This window comes from Pristiophorus japonicus, chromosome 3 (assembly GCF_044704955.1).
Source record: "Pristiophorus japonicus isolate sPriJap1 chromosome 3, sPriJap1.hap1, whole genome shotgun sequence".
NCBI lineage: Eukaryota > Metazoa > Chordata > Chondrichthyes > Pristiophoridae > Pristiophorus > Pristiophorus japonicus.
The window spans coordinates 86,776,265-86,798,644 of NC_091979.1; the positions used below are offsets into that span (position 1 = coordinate 86,776,265).

Below are 22,380 nucleotides of genomic sequence, written 5' to 3' on the forward strand. Positions count from 1 at the left end.
TACAACATGCTCTTATTTCCCATACTCAACTCTTTAGTCACTCGACCAGCATTTCAGTGTTCACGCCTCTATACATATATGTGTGTGTTCTTGCAATGGAGGCTCCCTTTCGTCTCACACTTTCAGCTGCCTGTCACGGACAAACACTTGTGCACTCATTTCTGATGCGTTATCACAGTTGTACTCACCAACCATGCTTTCTTTTGCTGGTTAAACTGGCTCACAATACAGGCGAGCAAAGGGTGACCAGGGATGGCGAAGCAGACACACAGGTCCTCACACCTCTCGAGGAGAGGGCTGAGGAGGTGGTCGTCAGACATGGTGCGTTCCCTGTGAGTGAGGGTAGTGCTGACACCGATGTGGGTAAGTGAAGGCCCTACTTTAATACACTCTCTCCTTCAATGCGCCACGCCTATTGTTCCTTTTGTCATGTATTCAAATATCATTGTAACCCATGTATAAGCTGACCTAAGTTGTACATCTTGAGAACATTGACCACAAGGGGTGAACTTGTGGGAGACACTCCTAACCTGGACTTTCAGATATAAAAGGGGAAGCTCCAACCACCTTCATCACTTGAGGCCTTGGTAATCAGGTTAACTGGTCACAGAGTGACCTTCTCTCAAGTATGAGCCTCGTGTGCATCTATACTGTATAGTAAGGACATATCATTGGTGCCGAGAAACTGGGATTTAAACCACGCGAGCATGGCCACTAGCAGCACAGAAGAGAGATACTGTGTTGGTGATGATTGGGACGACTTTATTGAGAGACTACAGCAAAGTTTTGTCACGAAGGAATGGTTGGGACAGGATTCGGCCAACAAACGCAGGGCTCATCTCCTGACGGTGGACATGATGTTCGAAGAGCTCAGTAAGTTGATCGGAGAACACCTTAAACCAGTGACCAGCATGCACATGGCGAGACACCGGTTTTATACGCACCGGCGGCGAGAAGGGCAAAGCGTTCCAGACTTCGTGGCAGATCTCCGGCTACTGGCGAGTCTATGTAAGTTCCCAGATGCATGCAGAGCGGAGATGATGCGAGACTTTTTTATTGAGGGTATCAGGCACGCTGGGGTTTTCAGGAAACTGACTGAGACCAAAGACTTGACCTTGGAAGTGGCGGCTTTGATAGCCCAGACATTTATCTCAAGGGAGGAAGAAACCAGAATAATGTATGACAAAAATCTTGGCTCAAATGCGGCAAACGACCAGGGAGTCAACATTGTTAATGCGGCACACCGTTCTCTAGGCAGACAAGGGCAATCGGACATGCCCCACCATGTAGCCGAACCCAAAGGGGGAATTCAACAGAGACAATGGCTAACTGAATGGCGATTCATGCCATCGCAATGGACAATGCGGCCAGTAATGGGGGCATCAACACCTGTTAATGGTGCGCTTAAGACAGTTACAGAGACCGTCAGATGATCGACTGGTAATGGACATTTGGTTTCCAACAACGGGGCCTCCAGCTCATGCTGGAGGTGTGGAGGCAAACACCCAATATATCTGCAGAAACTGCAACGTCAGCAGTCACTTGGCACGTATGTGCAGGAAACCTGCAGCCAGGCTGATGTACGAGGAGGACGGGCCCGATGTAAGCCCTACGAGGCCAAATGAATACTGGGGGAAATTGCTGGAAGCTGAAGTTCAGCGAGTTCATGTGGAGCATATACCAGGACGCCACCAATAATGATGAAAGTGCTCCTCAATGGCATCCCAGTATTAATGGAGCTAGAAACGGGGGCCATCCAGTCCCTGATGAGTATCAAACAGTTCGAAAGGTTGTGGGTGTCCAAGGACAGGAGGCAAAAATTTATGCCAATTGACGCACGGCTACGGACATATACAAAGGATATCATTCCGGTGCTAGGCAGCGCTACGGTAGTCGTGACCCACAAAGATTCGGAGAACAGGTTGCCACTCTGGATTGTCCCGGGGGACGGTCCCGCACTACTGGGGAGGAGTTGGCTTGCTATCATGAACTGGAAATGGAGCGATATCAATGCAATTTCTTCTGTGGAGCGAGGATCATGCTCACAGGTCCTGGACAAATTTAACTCATTATTTCAACCCGGCATCGGCACTTTCATGGGGGCCAAGGTAGTGAGTCACATAAACCCGGACACCAGGCCAGTATACCACAAGGCCAGAGCGGTGCCGTACGTGATGTGGGAAAAGATAGAATGCGAATTGGATCGCCTGCTGAGGGAAGGCATCATTTCGCCAGTCGAATTCAGTGACTGGACAAGTCCGATTGTGCCGGTGCTCAAGGCGGATGGGTCGGTCAGGATATGTGGCGATTACAAGGCCACCATCAATCGGGTGTCACTCTAAGACCAGTACCCGCTACCGAGAGCGGAGGACCTCTTTGCGACGCGATCCGGTGGCACGCTTTTTTCAAAACTGGACCTGACCTCAGCTTATATGACCCAGGAGCTGGCGAGTGAGTCGAAGAAGCTGACCACCATCACGACACACAGGGGTTGTTTGAGTATAACAGATGTCCGTTCGGGATTCGTTTGGCCGCCGCGATCTTTCAGCGAAATATGGAAAGCCTCCTCAAGTCGATTCCAAGCACGCTGGTTTTTCAAGACGACATCCTCATCACGGGTCGTGACACTGAAGTACACCTCCACAACCTGGAGGAAGTGCTACACAGACTGGACCGGGTAGGGCTGTGACTGAAAAAGGCGAAGTGCGTCTTCTTAGCTCCAGAGGTAGAATTCCTGGGGAGGAGGGTAGCAGCAGACGGGATCGGACCTACTGCGTCCAAAACGGAAGCAATCCAGAGAGCACCCAGACCCCATAACACGACGGAGCTGTGTTCGTTCCTGGGGCTCCTGAACTATTTTGGGAACTTTCTTCCAAAATTGAGCACGCTGTTAAGAGCCGCTGCATGTGCTCCTACGCAAAGGTCGCGATTGGGTCTGGGGGGACGCCAGGAAAGGGCTTTTGATGGAGCATAACAAATTGCGTGCTCTAACAAACTGTTAATGTTATATGACCCGTGTAAGAAACTTGTTTTAACGTGTGATGCATCGTCCTATGGGGTCGGGTGTGTGTTGCAGCATGTGAATGCCAATGGTCAATTACAGCCGGTAGCTTATGCCGCCAGAAGTCTGTCCCAGGCAGAAAGGGGCTACGGGTTGGTCGAAAAGGAAGCGCTAGCATGTGTATATGCAGTTTAAAAAAAAATGCAGCAGTACCTGTTTGGCAGGAAATTTGAGCTGGAGACAGATCACAAACCCCTAACGTCCCTTTTGGCCGACAACAAGGCCATAAATGCGAAAGCTTCGGCCCCCATACAGAAGTGGGCACTCACGTTAGCCGCTGATGACTTCCACAATTCGGCACAGACCGGGCACTGAAAACTGCGCCGATGCACTCAGCAGGCTCCCACTCGCCACCACTGAGGGGACAACTGAGCATGATGCTGAGATGATCATGGTTGTTGAAGCTTTCGAAAGTGAAGGCTCACATGTGACAGCCCATCAGATTAAAGTCTGGACAAATAAAGATCCGCTACTGTCTTTAGTTAAGAAATGTGTCCTGAATGGGGACTGGGCAGCCACGTACCGGGCATGCCCTGAGGAATTTAAACCGTTTCACAGGTGCAAGGATGAACTCTCGATTCAGGCCGATTGCCTGCTGTGGGGAAACCGAGTAGTCATGCCCCAGATGGGCAGAGAGGTGTTTATCAGAGAACTTCGCAATGAGCACTCGGGCATTGTCATGATGAAGGCAATTGCCAGGTCACAACGTTTGGTGGCCAGGGATAGATGCAGACCTGGAACTTTGTGTTCGCAGGTGCAACACGTGTGCACAGCTGGGCAATGCACCCAGGGAAGCCCCCCTTAGCCCCTGGTCCTGGCCCGCCAAGCCATGGTCACGCACCCATGTGGACTACACAGGTCCTTTCATGGGAAAAATGTTTTTGGTTGTAGTTGATGCCTACTCCAAATGGATTGAGTGTGACATTTTAAATTCAAGCACATTCACCGCCCATGGTCTACCGGATGTCTTGCTCAGCGACAATGGCCCATGCTTCACAAGCATTGAATTCCAGGACTTCATGGCAGGCAATGGAATCAACCATGTCAGAATGGCACCATTCAAACCGGCCTCAAACGGCCAGGCGGAACGAGCAGTGCAGATAATCAAACAGAGGATGCTCAGAATCCAAGGGGGTTCCCTACAAAGCCGCTTATTACACCTCCAGTTGGCCAAGCGATCCCGACCACACTCGCTCACAGGGGTTCCACCCGCAGAGCTGCTAATGAAAAGGATGCTCAAAGCCAGGTTATCCCTTATACACCCTACTATGAAAGAAATTGTTGAGAGCAGGCTATGTGACTACCATGACAGAAATGCGAGGGCGCAATGTATTTATGTTAATGACCCTGTTTTTGTCCTTAATTACGCTGCAGGGCCCAAATGGCTTGCAGGCACTGTGATTGCCAAAGAGGGGAATACGGTTTTGGTAGTTAAACTTACCAATGGACAAATCTGCTGCATACACGTGGATCAAACTAAAAGGAGGTTCAGCAACCCCATAGAAGAATCAGAGGAAGAAAACGACGTAGAGTTTATTCCACCACAGGTGACCGAACACCGGAACCAAGTGGAGGAGAGCCCAGTCACTGTGGGCAGTCCGGACAGGCCTGAGGCACCGCAAACAGCAGACACTCAGGCCAGCGCTCAACAACCGGAGCCCCAACTCATGTGCTCTACAAGGGAGCGTAAACCACCAGAGAGACTTAACCTGTGATCCCAATAAGACTTTTGTGGGGAAAGGGTGTCATGGTACATCAGTCATTGAAGGTTGGCATGCAGGTACAGCAGGCGGTTAAGAAAGCAAATGGCATGTTGGCCTTCATAGCGAGGGGATTTGAATACAGGGGCAGGGAGGTGTTGCTACAGTTGTACAGGGCCTTGGTGAGGCCACACCTGGAGTATTGTGTACAGTTTTGGTCTCCTAACTTGAGGAAGGACATTCTTGCTATTGAGGGAGTGCAGCGAAGGTTCACCAGACTGATTCCCGGGATGGCGGGACTGACCTATCAAGAAAGATTGGATCAACTGGGCTTGTATTCACTGGAGTTCAGAAGAATGAGAGGGGACCTCATAGAAACGTTTAAAATTCTGATGGGTTTAGACAGGTTAGATGCAGAAAGAATGTTCCCAATGTTGGGGAAGTCCAGAACCAGGGGTCACAGTCTGAGGATAAGGGGTAAGCCATTTAGGACCGAGATGAGGAGAAACTTCTTCACCCAGAGAGTGGTGAACCTGTGGAATTCTCTACCACAGAAAGTAGTTGAGGCCAATTCACTAAATATATTCAAAAGGGAGTTAGATGAAGTCCTTACTACTCGGGGGATCAAGGGTTATGGCGAGAAAGCAGGAAGGGGGTACTGAAGTTTCATGTTCAGCCATGAACTCATTGAATGGCGGTGCAGGCTAGAAGGGCTGAATGGCCTGCTCCTGCACCTATTTTCTATGTTTCTATGTTTCTATGTTTCTATATGTCCTTACTATAGAGTATAGATGCAGACGAGGCCCATACTTGTGAGAAGGTCACTCTGTGACCAGTTACCTTCATTACCAAGACCTCAAGTGATGAAGGTGGTTGGAGCTTCCCCTTTTATATCTGAAAGTCCAGGTTCGGAGTGCCACCAAGTTCGCCCCTTGTGGTCAATGTTCTCAAGGTGTACAACTTAGATCAGCTTATACATGGGTTACAATGATAGTTGAATACATGACACCTTTCTTCATGGAAATCTGCTAGTTTCATCCTCCATGCTTTCATGCCCCACATGGCAGTCCTTCTCCCATTTATGCTTGCAGATGACACGCCTCCCGTGGGCAGCAGAACTGGCGACGCTGATGAGGGCAGCATGGGTAAGTGAGGCCGTCGTTAAATGTGCTCACTACTTGAATGCGCGCGCCAGTGCGTACTGTGCTTTTCTATCCAAAAGTGTGCTAGTTGCAGGCTCCATGCATCAATCCCCCACCTCCCCCTCACGGCAGCCCTTCTCCCATTTGTGCTTGCAAATGACACACCGAGTGGCAGGAGTAAGGGACGCACCACCTGTGAGACCAGCTAGAGGCCTGCAGCACAGGCCTATTGACAGAAGCCCTCCAATTTCCACAAATACTAATGATGAAATTGAGGCCTCAAGCACTGAAGAGACCATTGACAGCACTCTCTGGCTCATCGATATGACTGATGAGTAAGAGGACACAGATGGCACAAGCGTGTCACTGCTTCCAGCCACGTGTGCCAGCTCAGATACTGGTGGGAGTGCGCAGTCTGAAGTAGTTGACAGGGTAAGTGGGGCGGCACTGGGTGTTGTATCAGGGACTAGCGGGCTGCAGCATGATGACGGGGCTAGGCAACCTCAGGTGCCGCCTCTCCGGAGGCGGTGGGGCGGAGGGGTGGCAGTCTGCACCGGAGTTCTGCTGACGAGGACTCCGATGATGCCATTGACGTAGCGGCTTATGAGAGAAGGATGGAGGCCATGCATTCCCAGATGTTGGGGGCACTGGCAAGGTTGCCAGAGAGGCTGTCGGAAGTGGTCAGGAGTCCGCCTCCCGCATTGTCGACAGCTCTGCACACACCATGGAGTCCATCATTGCCAGTGTGCAGGCAATGGTGGACTCCCAGAGTGTCCGTGCGTATCCACCTGTAATGCAGCAACCTGCAGGTGATGTGGCAGCTGCCATTTCGGCACAGGCGCGAGCGAAACGATCGCATCAGTGCTGGATTGGAGAGGATGGCTGCGGCCCTGGAAGCTCAATGCTCTTATACTCTGAGCAACAGGCCACGAAGCATCTTAGTGCTGCCATGGAGCATCACACTGCTGCCAACTCTGGTGGATTTGAGACTCTGGCTGCTCTCATGCAACCTTAGTTCAATGCCACCAGACACCTCAGTTGCATTCGCGGTTGGGTCCAACACTGGCCACGGGGGACCTTCCGGTGTTGCGCCACCGCACCGATCTGACCTCCCTCAGCTTGGTGGGTGTGTTAAGGTGCCATCCCCAGGGAGTGACGCAGGCTCCTCGGACCAGGATCCTGATGATATGCTCTCTCAGGATCACAACATTCCTGGCCTTGGACCTCCCACTCCACCAGTGCCTCCAAGCATGGTTCCACCCGAGCCAAGCCAAACTGCATCCTCCCAGGAGGGTGCTGGCCAGTCTGCACTCAGCCCTTCCAGGCCCAAAGGTGTTCGAGGAAGTTCTCGAAGGACAGCTATAGCTCCCACACAACAACCACAGCAGCATGACTCATGATGCAGCCACAAGTAAGACACTTAGGCTTAGTGTTTGGGTAGGTGTTATAAGGACATGCATAGAGGTAGGACATGATTATAGGTGTTAGTTGATAGGAGTCTTTTTGTTTATGTTGTGTTTTTGCACAAAATTGAATATTTTGATAAATCTTTATTTTTAGCATTTCTATCTGGCCAGGTGTTTCATTTGGGAGTGGGCATTTGTGCGTAAAGCCACTCATTGCGATGGCCGTTGAAAGTGGGAGCTGGAAGGTCATGTGAGGATGGGATTATCTGAAGTGAGCAGCTATGAGACACAGCTGCACCTCCCTTGCAGGGTTGCGATGGGGACGATGCCTCCGAGCTCGGTAGCGACGGGGATCCTCCTCCTCCTCATCAGGTGGTACTGCTGGCTCGACCTCCAGCGTCTGCCCCTTCATGATGGCCAAGTTGTGCAGCATGCAGCAGACCACCACGAATATGAAGACTCGTTGAGGAGAGTACTGCAAGGCGCCACCAGACCGATCCAGGCAACAGAAGCTCTGCTTAAGAATGCCAATGCAGTGCTCGATGATACACCTGGTGCCAGAATGAGTGTCATTGTTGGCATGCTCTGGCGCTGTCCTGGGGTTCCGCAGTGGAGTCAGCAGCCAAGTGGACAGGAGATATCCCTTGTCCCCAAGCAGCTAACCATAATCCTGATTTAGGCCTGTGAAGAAGGTGGGAACACTGGTCTGGCACAGAGTGAAGGAATCATGGCTGCTTTCTGGATACCTCACATCAACTGCCAGGATCCGCGCTGGTGGTCACACACGAGCTGCACATTCAGCGAGTAGAACCCTTGCAGTTCACAAAGATCTCGGGGTAATGTTGTAGCGCCCTCAGCCCAACTTGTGTGCAACCTATCGCACCCTGCACCCTTGGGAAGCCTGCAATTCAGGCAAATCCACCCTGCCACTCTACCTGTTTGTTGCTTGTCATGGGGGAGGAGCTGTACTGCTGTAGAGTGTATCGGTGACCTGCCGGATGCACCGATGTGTGGAGAATTGTGAGATGTTGCCAATGTCTGCAGTGGCAGACTGGAACGACCCCGTGGTATAAAAATTCAAGGCGATGGTGACCTTGGTCTATGCGCTCAGGGTAGTCCTCAGCCTTGTGTGAGGCTGGAGATCTTCACGCAGAACAGTGCAGAGCTCCCTGAGTACTTCTTTACTAAATCTTAGCCTTTGCAGACATTGCTCATCACTGAGCTGGAGGAAGGAGAATTGAGATCTCTAGACACGGAAGGTAGGGCCTCCTTCCCCCACCTCTGCGTTGCCCACATCCACTGACAGCTGGATGATGCCTATCTCCCTGGTCCTCCGGATTGTTGGGCGTCTCTGGAGGCTGTTGCTGGCAAGGCTCCTGGCCTAATAATTGGTGGGGGGCGTGGTCAGCATACCTCACCCTCTTCCTGACGCCACCCCGCTCCTGGCCACCTTCTCTAGCTGCAAGGCTGCGCACATCTGCAGGCCTTTCTCTCTGTTGGTCAGCCATGGCTGCCACCTCCCTTGCCTGCTGCCTCTCTCGACGTTCCTGATGGCGATGCCTTCTCCTGCGTGCCACCCTGCGTTTGATCAGGTATTCCCTTGCCAACATTGATCCCATTCTTTTTCAGGATGCACTCTGCCAAACATGCCTCTGGAGCACAGAATGAGGCCCATTGGCCTCCACTAAAGACTAAGGGCTCCATTCTGGCTGAGCCCATTTTTCCGCGCACTTACCAGAGTTACGCCGCTTTTTTACGTTCCCAGATGTGCCGAAAAAAAATGTTGTAACTTTGGTCACTGTCTGGCCTCTTCACTGCAGTCGTGCAATGTGGCCAGTCATTCTGCGATGGAAAATGTGCTGGGACGTCTGCACATGCGCAGTGGTGATTCGTGATGTTGGCGCATGCGCAGTAGCGTGCAACATGTTATTTTGGTGGAGCCACCCTTGGAAGAATACTACAGAGAAACTGGGGTAACAGCCATTGAGAAGTGCTGGACGTGGGATGATGTGAGTTGTAGACAGATAGAAACATAGAAAATAGGTGCAGGAGTAGGCCATTCAGCCCTTCGAGCCTGCACCGCCATTCAATGAGTTCATGGCTGAACATGCAACTTCAGTACCCCATTCCTGCTTTCTCGCCATACCCCTTGATTCCCCCTAGTAGTAAGGACTACATCTAACTCCTTTTTGAATACATTTAGTGAATTGGCCTCAACAACTTTCTGTGGTAGAGAATTACACAGGTTCACCACTCTCTGGGTGAAGAAGTTTCTCCTCATCTCGGTCCTAAATGGCTTACCCCTTATCCTTAGACTGTGACCCCTGGTTCTGGACTTCCCCAACATTGGGAACATTCTTCCTGCATCTAACCTGTCTAAACCCATCAGAATTTTAAACATTTCTATGAGGTCCCCTCTCATTCTTCTGAACTCCAGTGAATACAAGCCCAGTTGATCCAGTCTTTCTTGATATGTCAGTCCCGCCATCCCGGGAATCAGTCTGGTGAACCTTCGCTGCACTCCCTCAATAGCAAGAATGTCCTTCCTCAAGTTAGGAGACCAAAACTGTACACAATACTCCAGGTGTGGCCTCACCAAGGCCCTGTACAACTGTAGCAACACCTCCCTGCCCCTGTACTCAAATCCCCTCGCTATGAAGGCCAACATGCCATTTGCTTTCTTAACCGCCTACTGTACCTGTATGTCAACTTTCAATGACTGATGTACCATGACACCCAGGTCTTGTTGCACCTCCCCTTTTCCTAATCTGTCACCATTCAGATAATAGTCTGTCTCTCTGTTTTTACCACCAAAGTGGATAACCTCACATTTATCCACATTATACTTCATCTGCCATGCATTTGCCCACTCACCTTACGTATCCAAGTCACTCTGTAGCCTCATAGCATCCTCCTCGCAGCTCACACTGCCACCCAACTTAGTGTCATCCGCAAATTTGGAGATACTACATTTAATCCCCTCATCTAAATCATTAATGTACAATGTAAACAGCTGGGGCCCCAGCACAGAACCTTGCGATACCCCACTAGTCACTGACTGCCATTCTGAAAAGTACCCATTTACTCCTACTCTTTGCTTCCTGTCTGACAACCAGTTCTCAATCCATGTCAGCACACTACCCTCAATCCCATGTGCTTTAACTTTGCACATTAATCTCTTGTGTGGGACCTTGTCGAAAGCCTTCTGAAAGTCCAAATATACCACATCAACTGGTTCTCCCTTGTCCACTCTACTGGAAACATGCTCAAAAAATTCCAGAAGATTTGTCAAGCATGATTTCCCTTTCACAAATCCATGCTGACTTGGACCTATCATGTCATCTCTTTCCAAATGTGCTGCTATGACATCCTTAATAACTGATTCCATCATTTTACCCACTATTGATGTCAGGCTGACCGGTCTATAATTCCCTGTTTTCTCTCTCCCTCCTTTTTTTAAAAGTGGGGTTACATTGGCTACCCTCCATTCGATAGGAACTGATCCAGAGTCGATGGAATGTTGGAAAATGACTGTCAATGCATCCGCTATTTCCAAGGCCACCTCCTTAAGTACTCTGGCATGCAGTCCATCAGGCCCTGGGGATTTATCGGCCTTCAATCCCATCAATTTCCCCAACACAATTTCCCGACTAATAAGGATTTCCCTCAGTTCCTCCTTCTTACTAGACCCTCTGACCCCTTTTATATCCGGAAGGTTGTTTGTGTCCTCCTTAGTGAATATTGTGTAGATTTGCTTACAATACTTCATTTTCTTTTGTTATGAACATTCTACAAAATATTATATTTTCTCTGTAAATGTTTGCCCTGGACCTGATATCATTTTTTTTAAAGACTAGGATGAGGAGTATTGTATTCTCAGCTATTAACTTGCAATTAATTAATTGTTGGTAAAATAATTTCAAAGTATTAAGATACAGGTGGCCGAGTGGCCGCCCGGTGTGTTCGATCTCTTAGTGCTCCTGCCTGCCGGTGATTTCTAAGAGAATGATCGCACCGGGAGGCCACTCAGCCAGGGCTAGGGGCGGGCAGGAGAACTGATAGAAATCACTGCCTGCTGGTGATTTTTATCAGTTCTCCTGCCCGCCCCTAGCCCAGGTCGAGTGGCCTCCCGGTGCGTTGTCCCGCCCCTAGCCCAGGCAGAGTGGCCTCCCGGTGCGTTGTCCCGCCCCTAGCCCAGGCTGAGTGGCCTCCGGCACCGGCCCACTATCTTCCCGGGCTGAGTTTGAAGATGAAGGTAGGACTTAAATTTATTATTTCTTATTGAATTGTTAGTACTTAGTGTTTGCAAACATTGCTAAGGGTGAGGCTTGGGGTTGGTTTAGGTGCCAGTCCTCTGTGCTTCCCGTCCCTATCCCAGACCGAATGGCCTCTGATGTATCTACCTGCGCCAATTTCTTTAACTCTCTGCAAGGGTTTTCTGAAGTGGCCACATACGCTGGCTTAAGTAGAAATAGAGGAACTATTAGCTGGCCAAAATTGCCTAAATGGGCAGAACTGGCGTAGGTGGCTGGTAACGCCCCCTTCTGAGAAAAAAAAACGAAGCTAATAAAATCGTAACTAACTGAGTTACGCTGATGCAAATTGATTGGGGAAACTGGGGATTTTTAAGTTACGCCAGAAAAATTAGGTTACTCCAAAAAAAAAGAGCAACTCCTGGCCAAAATTGAGCCCTAAGAGCTGAAAGTCCTCAGAACTCTCTCAAAACTTCTAACTTAGCAGGTTCAATGTAGGCAAAAAACAGAAGTAAAACTTTCCTCCAAAAATTGCCCTGATTGCGGGATTAGTCCATTGACCTCGTCCAATGGTGTCGCGTTCCATGGACCGACACAAAAACCTGGCAGGGTCAGTGCTGAAAAAAGGCCTCCCTTTTAAGTGCTGAATATGGGTAGCGTGGCCGCATAGCAGCTGTGCGCACACTGATGATGTCACCACAGCCAAACCCCCTTTACCACTAGGGCGGAAGTGCTCACCGCTGGAACAACCCCCCCCCCCGCACCGAGCTAAATGTGCATCGGGGGGGGGGGGCCAATACACCGGGATGCAGCGGCCGATCAATTTTTGCGATCGGCCGCCAGAAACGCACGTTAACGGTCCCTCTAGGGACACTGAATTTCGGCCCCATGGGGTTAGAAATTGCGGTCGGAAGCGTATCTTCACACTACGCTTCCAACCCACAAAACAAATTTGAACCTACCTCCAGGCACCCAGGCAGCGTAAAGGCCCACGGATCCCAGGGATGCAGGTGGTTCGGAACCGTATCTGGGATTGCGTGGGTCCGGTCCTCCAATGAGAAAGGAGAATTCCATTGCAATCATTTACGAAGGGAATCCCCCAATGATATGCAATTTAATCCCCAAATAATTATACAATTTACAGAATTCTGATGATTATAAATATAACAAATTGCAATTTTGTAACTCTCTTCATTGCAGTAACCTCAATAAAAAATTATTTTTTTGTTAAATAGTTTTAAACATTTTAATCCAGGACATTATTTGTGTAAACTCATTTCAAGTGCATGTGCTTATTTTTTGATTTTTAAATGTTTAAATTAAGGCTTATATATACCCTTATGCTGTTGATCGCAGCCCTAAACCTGCCTTTATCTGCCGTAAGAGTTTTATGGGCAATTGCCAGTCTGTTGTTGGGCAAATAGCCCAAATCTGTGCCAGCAATACTAAGTTTCCATGCGCTTCGGATGATCTGTCAAAACGTACCGTGACAGATTGCAAGTTCTGGATTTCGAGCATGTGGAAACCCAGAAGTTGCGGGGCCTTTCAAATGGATTTCGACAACTCAAGAGTGCGCTGTCAGGGAGCATGTGTCCTGATTCATGGTGGTCTGCTGTAACGTCTACAACCTGACCATCATGAGGACACACCCCTTGCCACCAGGGATACGGCCACCAGCTCAGGAGCAGGAGGTGGAAGAGAAGGAGGAGGTGGAAGAGAAGGAAGGTGGAAGAGGAGGAAGTGGAAGGAAGGAGGCAACCCAGACAGCCCCTTTAAGGCCGGGATCGAATCATCTGCCTGTGGTACGAGTGAACACAAACCCAATTCTCGATTCAACATAAGTCTCACACCTTAGCTTCCCTCTGTTACTGACCATCACAGCGTCATCTTGGCCACAATGCTGAAATAAAAGTCACCACAATGCAAACATTCCAATCAAACTTTATCTATCTATTCAACCAATATTACATCAACAAATCAACGAATCACCCTTGTGCATTCCCTTGTGTGCCTTTGACTATCCTAGTGCTCCTACGTGGTGCTATCACAGTGGCTGCAGTATGGCTGGCGGAGGGCTGCTGACTTTCAGTGGGTGAGACTGCAGTTGCCTTGCAGGATGACCTCTGGGAGCTCTGGGCCTAGTAGGTCTGGCTTTGGATTGCACCATCTCGGCATGGGCGGCAGCAGTCTGGGCTGGCTGGGTGACAGGCAACAGCCAGGCACTGGTGGAGTAGCTGTTTTTGGGAGGACAAATGCTGTCATCTTGAGAGAGCGTGATTCTCCACGGATCCGTTACCACTCTCCAGGGCAGTGCCTAAGCAATCTTACTAATCTGAGGGAGTACAGACTGCTGTGACACTCTATAGGCCCCTATCTTCACTGGTAAACCCAGCCATGATGGCAGCTGTCTGTGCTTGTATGACTTCAGTCTGACCTTCCATTGTAGCACTTAGGACGTTGGGTGGCTTCTGCTTGTGCTGCAATGGAAGCTGAGACTTTGGCCAAGCGATGTGACATGGTGGTTGGGTCCACAAATACGTCAATGGATCTGACAAAACAATTCAACGCTGGAAAGGATAAGGTCCAAGCTCTTCCCAAAGCCCTGTACTAGGCTGGAGCTGTACTCCTCCATGCTTCTTGATATTGCATTCAGGCTTTCGGGCAGACTTGCCAATGCACCAATAATTACATTGTGCCTACCCATCAGCGTTCTTCAGTAGGCTGCCCCAACGACGTCTTCAGCTGAGTCCTGTGCAGCAGAACTCGTGTGCGACCTCCCCCCCCCTACGGGGATCAGGCACCTGAGCTACCCATTTCCCCTGCCCTAGCTGCAGGCCACTCATGCCCGGTGTCTCACCACGTGCAGATTCAGTGTCTGACCTATCCTCTAAAGTACGCGGAGTGTCAGTATCTGAGCTGGTGGTTGGTTGTGTGAAAGGCACAGGTTAGGGTGTGGTGATGGGAGGGAAGCAAGAGTTGCATGCTTAAACCATTAGAGACCATGAGGGTAATCTTTGTGTGGCGGAAGATGTTGGTAGGATTCTTAACGAATACGTTGGATCTGTTTTCACAAAGGAAAGGGGCAATGCAGATACTGCTATCGAGGAGGAGTGTGATATTCTGGATGAAATAAATATAGTATTAAGGGGTTTAGCAGCTTTGAAAGTAGATCAGTCCCCAGGCCTGGATGAAATGCATCCCAGGCTGTTGAGCGAACTAAAAGAGGAAATAGCAGAGGCCTCGACCATCATTTTCCAGTCCTCTTTGGATCTGGGAATGGTGCCGGAGAGTTGGAGGACTGCTAATGTAATACCCTTGTTTAAGAAGGGAGAAAGGGATAGGCCGAGTAATTACAGGCCTGTCAGCCTAACCCCAGTGGTAGGAAAATTATTGGAAAAAATCCTGAAAGACAGGAAAAATCTACATTTGGAAAGGCAAGGATTAATTAGGGACAGTCAGCACGGATTTGTTAAGGGATCATCGTGTTTGACTAACCCGATTGAATTTTTTGAGGAGGTAACCAAGAGGGTTGATGAGGGTAGTGCATACGATGCAGTATATATGGACTTTAGCAAGGCTTTTGATAAGGTCGCACATGGTAGACTGGTCATGAAGGTTGAAGCCCATGGGATCCAGGGCAAAGTGGCAAAAGTGATCCAAAATTGGCTTGGAGGTAGGAAGCAAAGGGTAATGATTGATGGATGCTTTTGTGACTGGAAGGATGTTTCCAGTGTGGTTCCCCAGGGCTCAATACTGGGTCCCTTGTTTTTTGTGGTATATATCAATGATTTAGATTTGAATATAGGGAGTATGATTAAGAAATTTGCAGACAACACTATTGTCTATGTGGTTGATAATGAAGAGAAAAGTCATGGGCTGCAGAATGATATCAATCTACTGGTCAGGTGGGCAGAGCAGTGGCAAATGGAATTTAATTCAGAGAAGTGTGAGGTGATGCACTTTGGGAGGGCTAATAAGGAAAGGGTATACACATTAAGCGGTAGGCCACTTAATAGTGTAGATGAACAAAGGGACCTTGGAGTGCTTGTCCACAGATCCCTGAAAGTAGCAGGCCAGGTGGATAAGGTGGTTAAGGCGGCATACGGAATGCTTGCCTTTATTGGCCGAGGCATAGAATATAAAAACACAGAGGTTATGTTTAAATTGTAAAATACTTTGGTGAGGCCACAACTGGAGTACTGTGTGCAGTTCTGGTTGCCGTATTATCGGAAGGATGTGATTGCACTAGAGAGGGTGCAAAGGAGATTTTACTAGGATGCTGCCTGGAATGGAGAATCTTAGTTATGAGGAAAGATTGGATAGGCTGGGTTTGTTCTCATTGGAACAGAGGAGGTTGAGAGGAGACCTCATTGAGGTGTACAAAATATTGAGGGGCCTGGACATGGTGGATAGTAAGGGCCTATTTCCATTGGTGTAGGGGTCTCTTACGAGGGAGCATAGTTTTAAGGTGGGTGGTAGAAGGTTTCGAGGGGATTTGAGGGTGGGGGGGGGGGGGTTCTTTATGCAGAGGGTTGTGGGGATCTGGAACTCGCTGCCTGGAAGAGTGGTGGATGCAGAAACCTTCACCACTTTTAAGAGATGGTTGGATGGGCACTTAAAGTGCTGAATCCTGCAGACCCAGAGCTGGTAATTGGGATTAGACTGGATAATCTTTTGTCGGCCGACGCAGAAATAATGGTAAGTACTGCAGGGAATCGAATACAACCAGGGTGATCTCCTGGACTAGTTTCGATCGCCTGGAGAGAAATTTTCCCAGATTTTTTCTCCCTAAATTGGCCTGGGTTTTTCTGGATTTTGCCTCTCCAAGGAGATCACATGGCTCCAGTTGAGGTGGAGTGTAGAATGTTTTCAGTATAAGGGGCGACGAAATTGTGGTGAGGCAGACTGGTTGGGCTGGGTGCTCATTGCCTTTCCGTCATTGTTCATAGGTTTATATGTAACCTTTAGGGCTGCTGACCAAGGGCCGTGCGGCTCTTTGTCGGCTGGCGTGGACACGATGGGCCAAAATGGCCTCCTTCTGGGCTGTGAATTTCTAGGTTTCTATATGGTGATTATAAAGACGAGATTGAGAGATAAGGGGAAGTAGGATGTGAGAAGGAGGATAATGTATGAGGGGAATGGCACCTTGTATTCCTTCAACCCAGCCACTGACCACGGGCTCAGCCATGCCCCTGCTAAGAATGGTCAGCTCCATCCCCTCCAAGGGAATGAGGAGATGCAGGCGAGCCTATCGCCCACCAGCTAAGGCTTGCTTGAGTTTGTTATATGCCACCTTTTCCTGCAAGAGAAAGGAAAGTGTGTCAGTGAGTCTGGTGTTTGGGTGATGTGTCTGTCATGGTTGAATAGCTGGCAGTGTGTTATACGACACAAAAACAAGCCATTCAGTCCAACCCGGCGTTTATGCTCCACTCAAGTCTGCTCCCGTCTCTCCTCATCTAAATCTATCAGCATCAACCTCTATCCCCTTCTCCCTCATATGCTTGTCTAACCTTCTCTTCAATGCATCTATATTATTCGCTTCAACCATTCCCCGTGGTAGCAAGTCCCACATTCTCACCACTCTTTGTGTTAAGAAGTTTCTTCTGAATTCCCTATTGGATTTCTTGGTGAGTATCTTATATTGATGGCCTCCAGTTATGCTCTTCCCCACAAGTGGAAACATTCTCTCTGTATCCACTCTCTCAAAACCTTTCATAATTTTAAAGACCTCTATTAGGTTAGTCCTTAGCCTTCTTTTTCAACAGCATGTTCATCCTTTCCTTATATGTATACCCTAATTTCTGGTATCAATCTTGTAAATCCTCTCTGCACCCTCTCCAGTGTCTCTATCCTTTTTATAATATGGCAACCAGAACTTTACGCAGTAATCTTAAGTGTGGTCTAACCAAGGTTCGATACAGGTTTAACATAACTTCCCTACTTTTCAATTCTATACCTCTAGAAATAAACCGTAGTGCTTGGTTTGCTTTTTTTTTTATGACTTTGCTAACCTGTGTCGCAACTTTTAGCGATTTGTGTATTTGTACTCTGACATCCCTTTGTTCCTCTACCCCACCCAGACTCTCACCCTCCAAGTAATAAGTGACCTCCCTATTCTTCCTACCAAAATGTAATACAGGTTCGACCTCCGAAATCCAGAAACCTCAGGACCAAGGCCCTTCCGGATTTCAGGTATTTCCGGATTTCGGAACAGAAATCCGAAGTCTCGATTCCGGAAACCCTTGGGCCAACTTTCGTGTACCTGTATTTTCCGACAGTGTGCCAACCCGACCAAAGAGGGAACACCGGAAGCAGCGGGTAGAAGAGCAGACAGCGTGCATTTCCGACGTCCTGAAATTTGACTTTTGCCGCACTCGTATTCTGGGCGAAAAAAAAATGCCCGAGAAAAACCCGCGTTGCAGCCCCAAAAACAGTGGTAGGTATGAAGACCTGCAAAAAAGGTACGTTAAAGTTTTTATTTTTTAATTCTTTTTCAGCGATTTAGTAGGTAAGGGTTTTGTGAATGTTTTGTGAATTTTTATTTTTTGTATTTTTTTTTTGTGTTTTCCCCCTCCCTAGGCCGAACTTGCAGCGGTAATCATCCTCAGACTAAAGTTGGCGAGGACCGTGGTTTCTGCTGATTTTTACTACTGGGCCTTTAAAAAATAGCGGAGTCATTAGCGGTATTTTTGGCGAAAAAATACCGCTTTCGCCGTTTTAAAAAATGTCCGGATTTCGGAACATTTTCCGGATTTCAGAACTCCCAGAGTTGGGAGATCGAACCTGTGCATCATATTTATCTGTGTTGAATTTCATTTGTCAACATTCTGCAAATTTATTCAGGTCCTCCTGTAATTTATTGCAGTCCTCCTCAGTATTGACTGTCGCCTCCCAATTTGGTGTCGTCCACAAATTTAGAAATTGTGTTTTTGATTCCAAAGTCTAAATCGTTAATATAATTGTGAACAACGGTGGTCCCAGCACTGATCCTTGTGGAACACCAATACCCGTCTGCCACTGTGAATAGCTACCTTTTACCCCTAGTCTCTGCTTCCTGTCTTGAAGCCAGTTAGCCATCAATTCTGCTGCTTGACCCCTGACTCCACACTCTGACCTTTTTCATCAGTCTGTGAGGTACCTTATCAAAGGTCTTTTGAAAATCTAGATAAATTACATCTACTGCATTACCATTGTCTACTCTCTCTGTTACCTCATCAAAAAATTCAATGACGTTGGTCAAGCAAGTCTTTCCCTTTTGAAATCCATGCTGACTATTCATTACTATATTTTTGGTTTCTAGATGTTCTTCTATTTTCTCCTTCAGTAGGGGTTCCATTATTTTTACTACCACCGACTGGTCTATAATTCCCTGGACATGTTCTATCCCCGTTCTTAAATATAGGTATTATGTTAGCTATCCACCAGTCCTTTGGCACCACCTTTTTCTAATGAATTATTAAATATGTGTATTAATGCCTGTGCTATCTCTTTCCTAGATTCTTTTAAAATGTGTGGATGCAATCCATCCAGACCAGGGGTTTTATCCTCTTCGAGTTTGTTTAATATATCCCCTCCCCTCTTTCTATTTTAAATTCACTTATCTCATTACTAATCTCCATCCAATGTCATGTCCACCGATTCTAATAATTATTTATTAATTTAATAAATGTTCAAGCTGTGAGATGTGGATGTGAGGCTTACAGCAGTGGTAAGTGTGTGCAGGTGAGGTGAAGGTATGAATATAAGATATGAGTTGTGTTTGGTAGAGATTGTTGGTAGGTGAGTGTGATGTGTGGTACATTGAGCAGTGTGTGAGGCCAATGGTGCAGATGGTAAGATATGGTATTTGAAGATGAATTCACTGACCTTGACCAGCGTGTACGGTCATTAAACTTCTTCCTGCACTGAGTGCAGGTCCTCACGGCTACACTGCTGGTCAAGACCATATTGCCTCGAGGGACTCCTGTGGGAAGAGAACCTCGCTCCTGGAGTTGACGTCCAGGACCAATACCTCCAGTGCTGCATCAGAGAACCTCGAAGTTCTTTCTCTTTCCTGTTGAGGAATTATTCAGCCTTTATGGCAGTAGCCTCCACAAACAGTTCTAGGACCTGTGGCAGGCTGTAGGCATCTCCCTTTTAAAAGGTGCAGACTGCCTTTAAGTACTACATGAACTTGGGCGACTGCTGAATGTTCAGCCGCTCAGCAGCGCGTTCAGACTCAGCTGAACACTACAATCATGCAAAGTAGCAGACAGCACGAATTTTACGTGCTGCCTTCGATCCCCCGATCCCCGTGCCCGCTTTTGGGGATACCGCATTTCCATGTCCTAATTTTCAACCAGACCACTGATCTAACGAAGGAAGAATACTTATGGAATTTGGAATATGATGAAGATTAGTGCACTGAGGTGAGATCTCACTTTCTACCAATGAGTATGCAGGTCATGTCAATGATTCAGAGAATACCAGCTTTGTAAAGCTCTTTTTTCTTTCATTTCAAAATAATGTTATTGAAACAAAAGAATTTCCTAATTTTACCAAGAAAAAGACAGCAGTACTGAATAGAAAATCTGCTTGATACCTTTAAATAATCAATTGTAACATATAATTACCAAATATATATTTTTTAATTCTTTCAATAGTGAAAAGTTTTCATCAAAATAAAATTGTATACAACTTCAGCATGGAGACTTATACCACTCTTAAACAGCGAAGAAATTTGTTCAAATGGCAACACAATTTCGTCATTTTGTCTGAGGTGGGAAGCAGAGCTAAAGAAGGCAGGAAAGAAGTCATCATCAGCATTTGGGGAGGTACAGTTACAACTATAGAACGTTCAGTACCCAAATCCAGGAGGAAGTTGTGCACACTGCTATAAATGTCATATGAGATCTCCACTGCAACACATCAGACCCGATGTACACCAAAATCGATTGGGTGCAAGAAAATAACAAGCTAGAAAGACAAGCTGGACTAGATCCTGCCATGGAGCACAACATGCCCAAAGTTGGTCTGTAGACCATAAAATGACTAACTCTAGTCTAGCAGCTTTAATCCAACTATGAATTATTAGTTCGAGCCACTCTTTCCATACCAACCTAAAATTGCAAAACTATATGGTTTTCCAAGGCCTTGTTTATTCTTTATTTTAAAAAAAATTGTGAGGCAGCAGTTAACTCACCACTTGTAGTAAAGCAAGGTAGCCAGCTCCAACATTGTCAAAGTTGATTTTTACATTTTTCCATCGTGCACTAGTATTAAGCTGAAGGCAATCAGTCATGTTGTCAACAACATTGATGGGGAATGGAAGTCCGTCAGTTGTGTTGATACAGTGGTAGTACCTTCCAGCGAAAAGATTCACACCCATTATACTGAAAATGAGCCAGAATATCAGGCAGACAAGCAGCACATTCATGATGGAAGGAATTGCTCCAAGAAGGGCATTGACGACCACCTAATCATTAACATTTGAGGAAAAACATGTTAGACAAACTATAAATGTCAGAATGAGAAAAGATGCTTGGTTATATAAACAGAAAATTGATTTTTGTTAAAAGTAGTCTCTAAGTTGTAGTTTATGCATGCAGCTGAAATAACACTAACTCTTTGTGCAATGAAGATTAAATATATCATGAAACAAAACCAGACAAAATGATCACAGATATGGACATAGAAACAATATAAAGTAATTGAAAGAAAGCTATTTGACCAAATGATATTGCATGTATTGAAAAAAGCAAAATAAAGCAAAAACCTTGTGGTGGACCGATGATGTCACATAATTTGATTACTGCAAAGAAACAAAATATGTAAAATTATAAGTAAAATACAGACTTCAAAATCAAAATTAGTGGCATAATATTGTGAAACTGGAAAATAAAATCAAACAATGGCAGGTCTTAGTTTGGCAGATGTGTGTTTATGTTTGGCAGGTGTGAAACTAATCATTTTTGGTACCCTCACAGGATGATCAGACACAATATTTTTTAAATGGTGAGAAACTATTAAATATTGGTGTTCAGAGAGATTTAGGTGCCCTCATACGGGAAACAGGGATTTAGCATGCAGGTACAGCAAGCAATTAGGAAAGCAATTGGCATGTTGGCCTTTATTGCAAGGGGGTTGGAGTACATGAGTTTTGCTACAGTTGTCTAGGACTTTGGTGAGACCACACTTGGAGTACTGTGCACAGTTTTGGTCTCCTTATCTGAGGAAGGATATATTTGCTTTAGAGGTGGAGCAAAGAATGTTCACTAGATTGATTCCTGGGATGAGAGGGTTGTCCTATTAGAAGAAATTGAGTGGATTGGACCTATACTCTCAAGGTTAGATGAATGAGAGGAGATCTCCTTGAACCATATAAGATTCTAAGGGGGACTGACAGGGTGGATGCTGATAGGTTGTTTCCTCTGGCTGAAGAGTCTAGAACTAGGGGGCATAGTCTCAGGATAAGATATCGGCCATTTAAGACTGAGTGAGGAGGAATTTCTTCATTCAGAGGGTTGTGAATCCTTGGAATTCTCTACCCCAAAGGACTTTGGATGTTGAATTGTTGAGTGTATTCAAGACTGAGATAGATAAGATTTTTGACTCCAGAGGAATCAAGAGATATGGGGATCGGAGTTGAGGTCGAAGATCAGCCATAGTCTTCTTGAATGGCAGAGCAGGCTCGAGGGGTCGTATGACCTACTTCTGCTCCTAATTCTTATGTTCTTATATTAGATTGCGAATTGTGGAACAATGTCCTAAGTTGCATTGTCTACATGAAGCTTCGCCTCCGAGAAGTGCAAATCAGGAATGAGTGTGTGAAGTTCACTT

The 22,380-nt window shown here is 47.1% G+C and overlaps 1 protein-coding gene across 11 annotated transcripts in view; it reads right to left on the bottom strand.

The window, feature by feature from the left end:
- The window catches only part of scn1laa (sodium channel, voltage-gated, type I-like, alpha), a 229,341-nt gene that overhangs the window by 62,189 nt on the left and 144,772 nt on the right, over positions 1 to 22,380 (bottom strand). For all 11 annotated transcript variants that reach the window (XM_070875524.1, XM_070875520.1, XM_070875525.1 and 8 more), the window contains one exon: positions 20,744 to 21,016. In XM_070875524.1, coding sequence (XP_070731625.1) covers positions 20,744 to 21,016 — 273 coding nt within the window. The remainder of the gene's footprint in view (positions 1 to 20,743; positions 21,017 to 22,380) is intronic.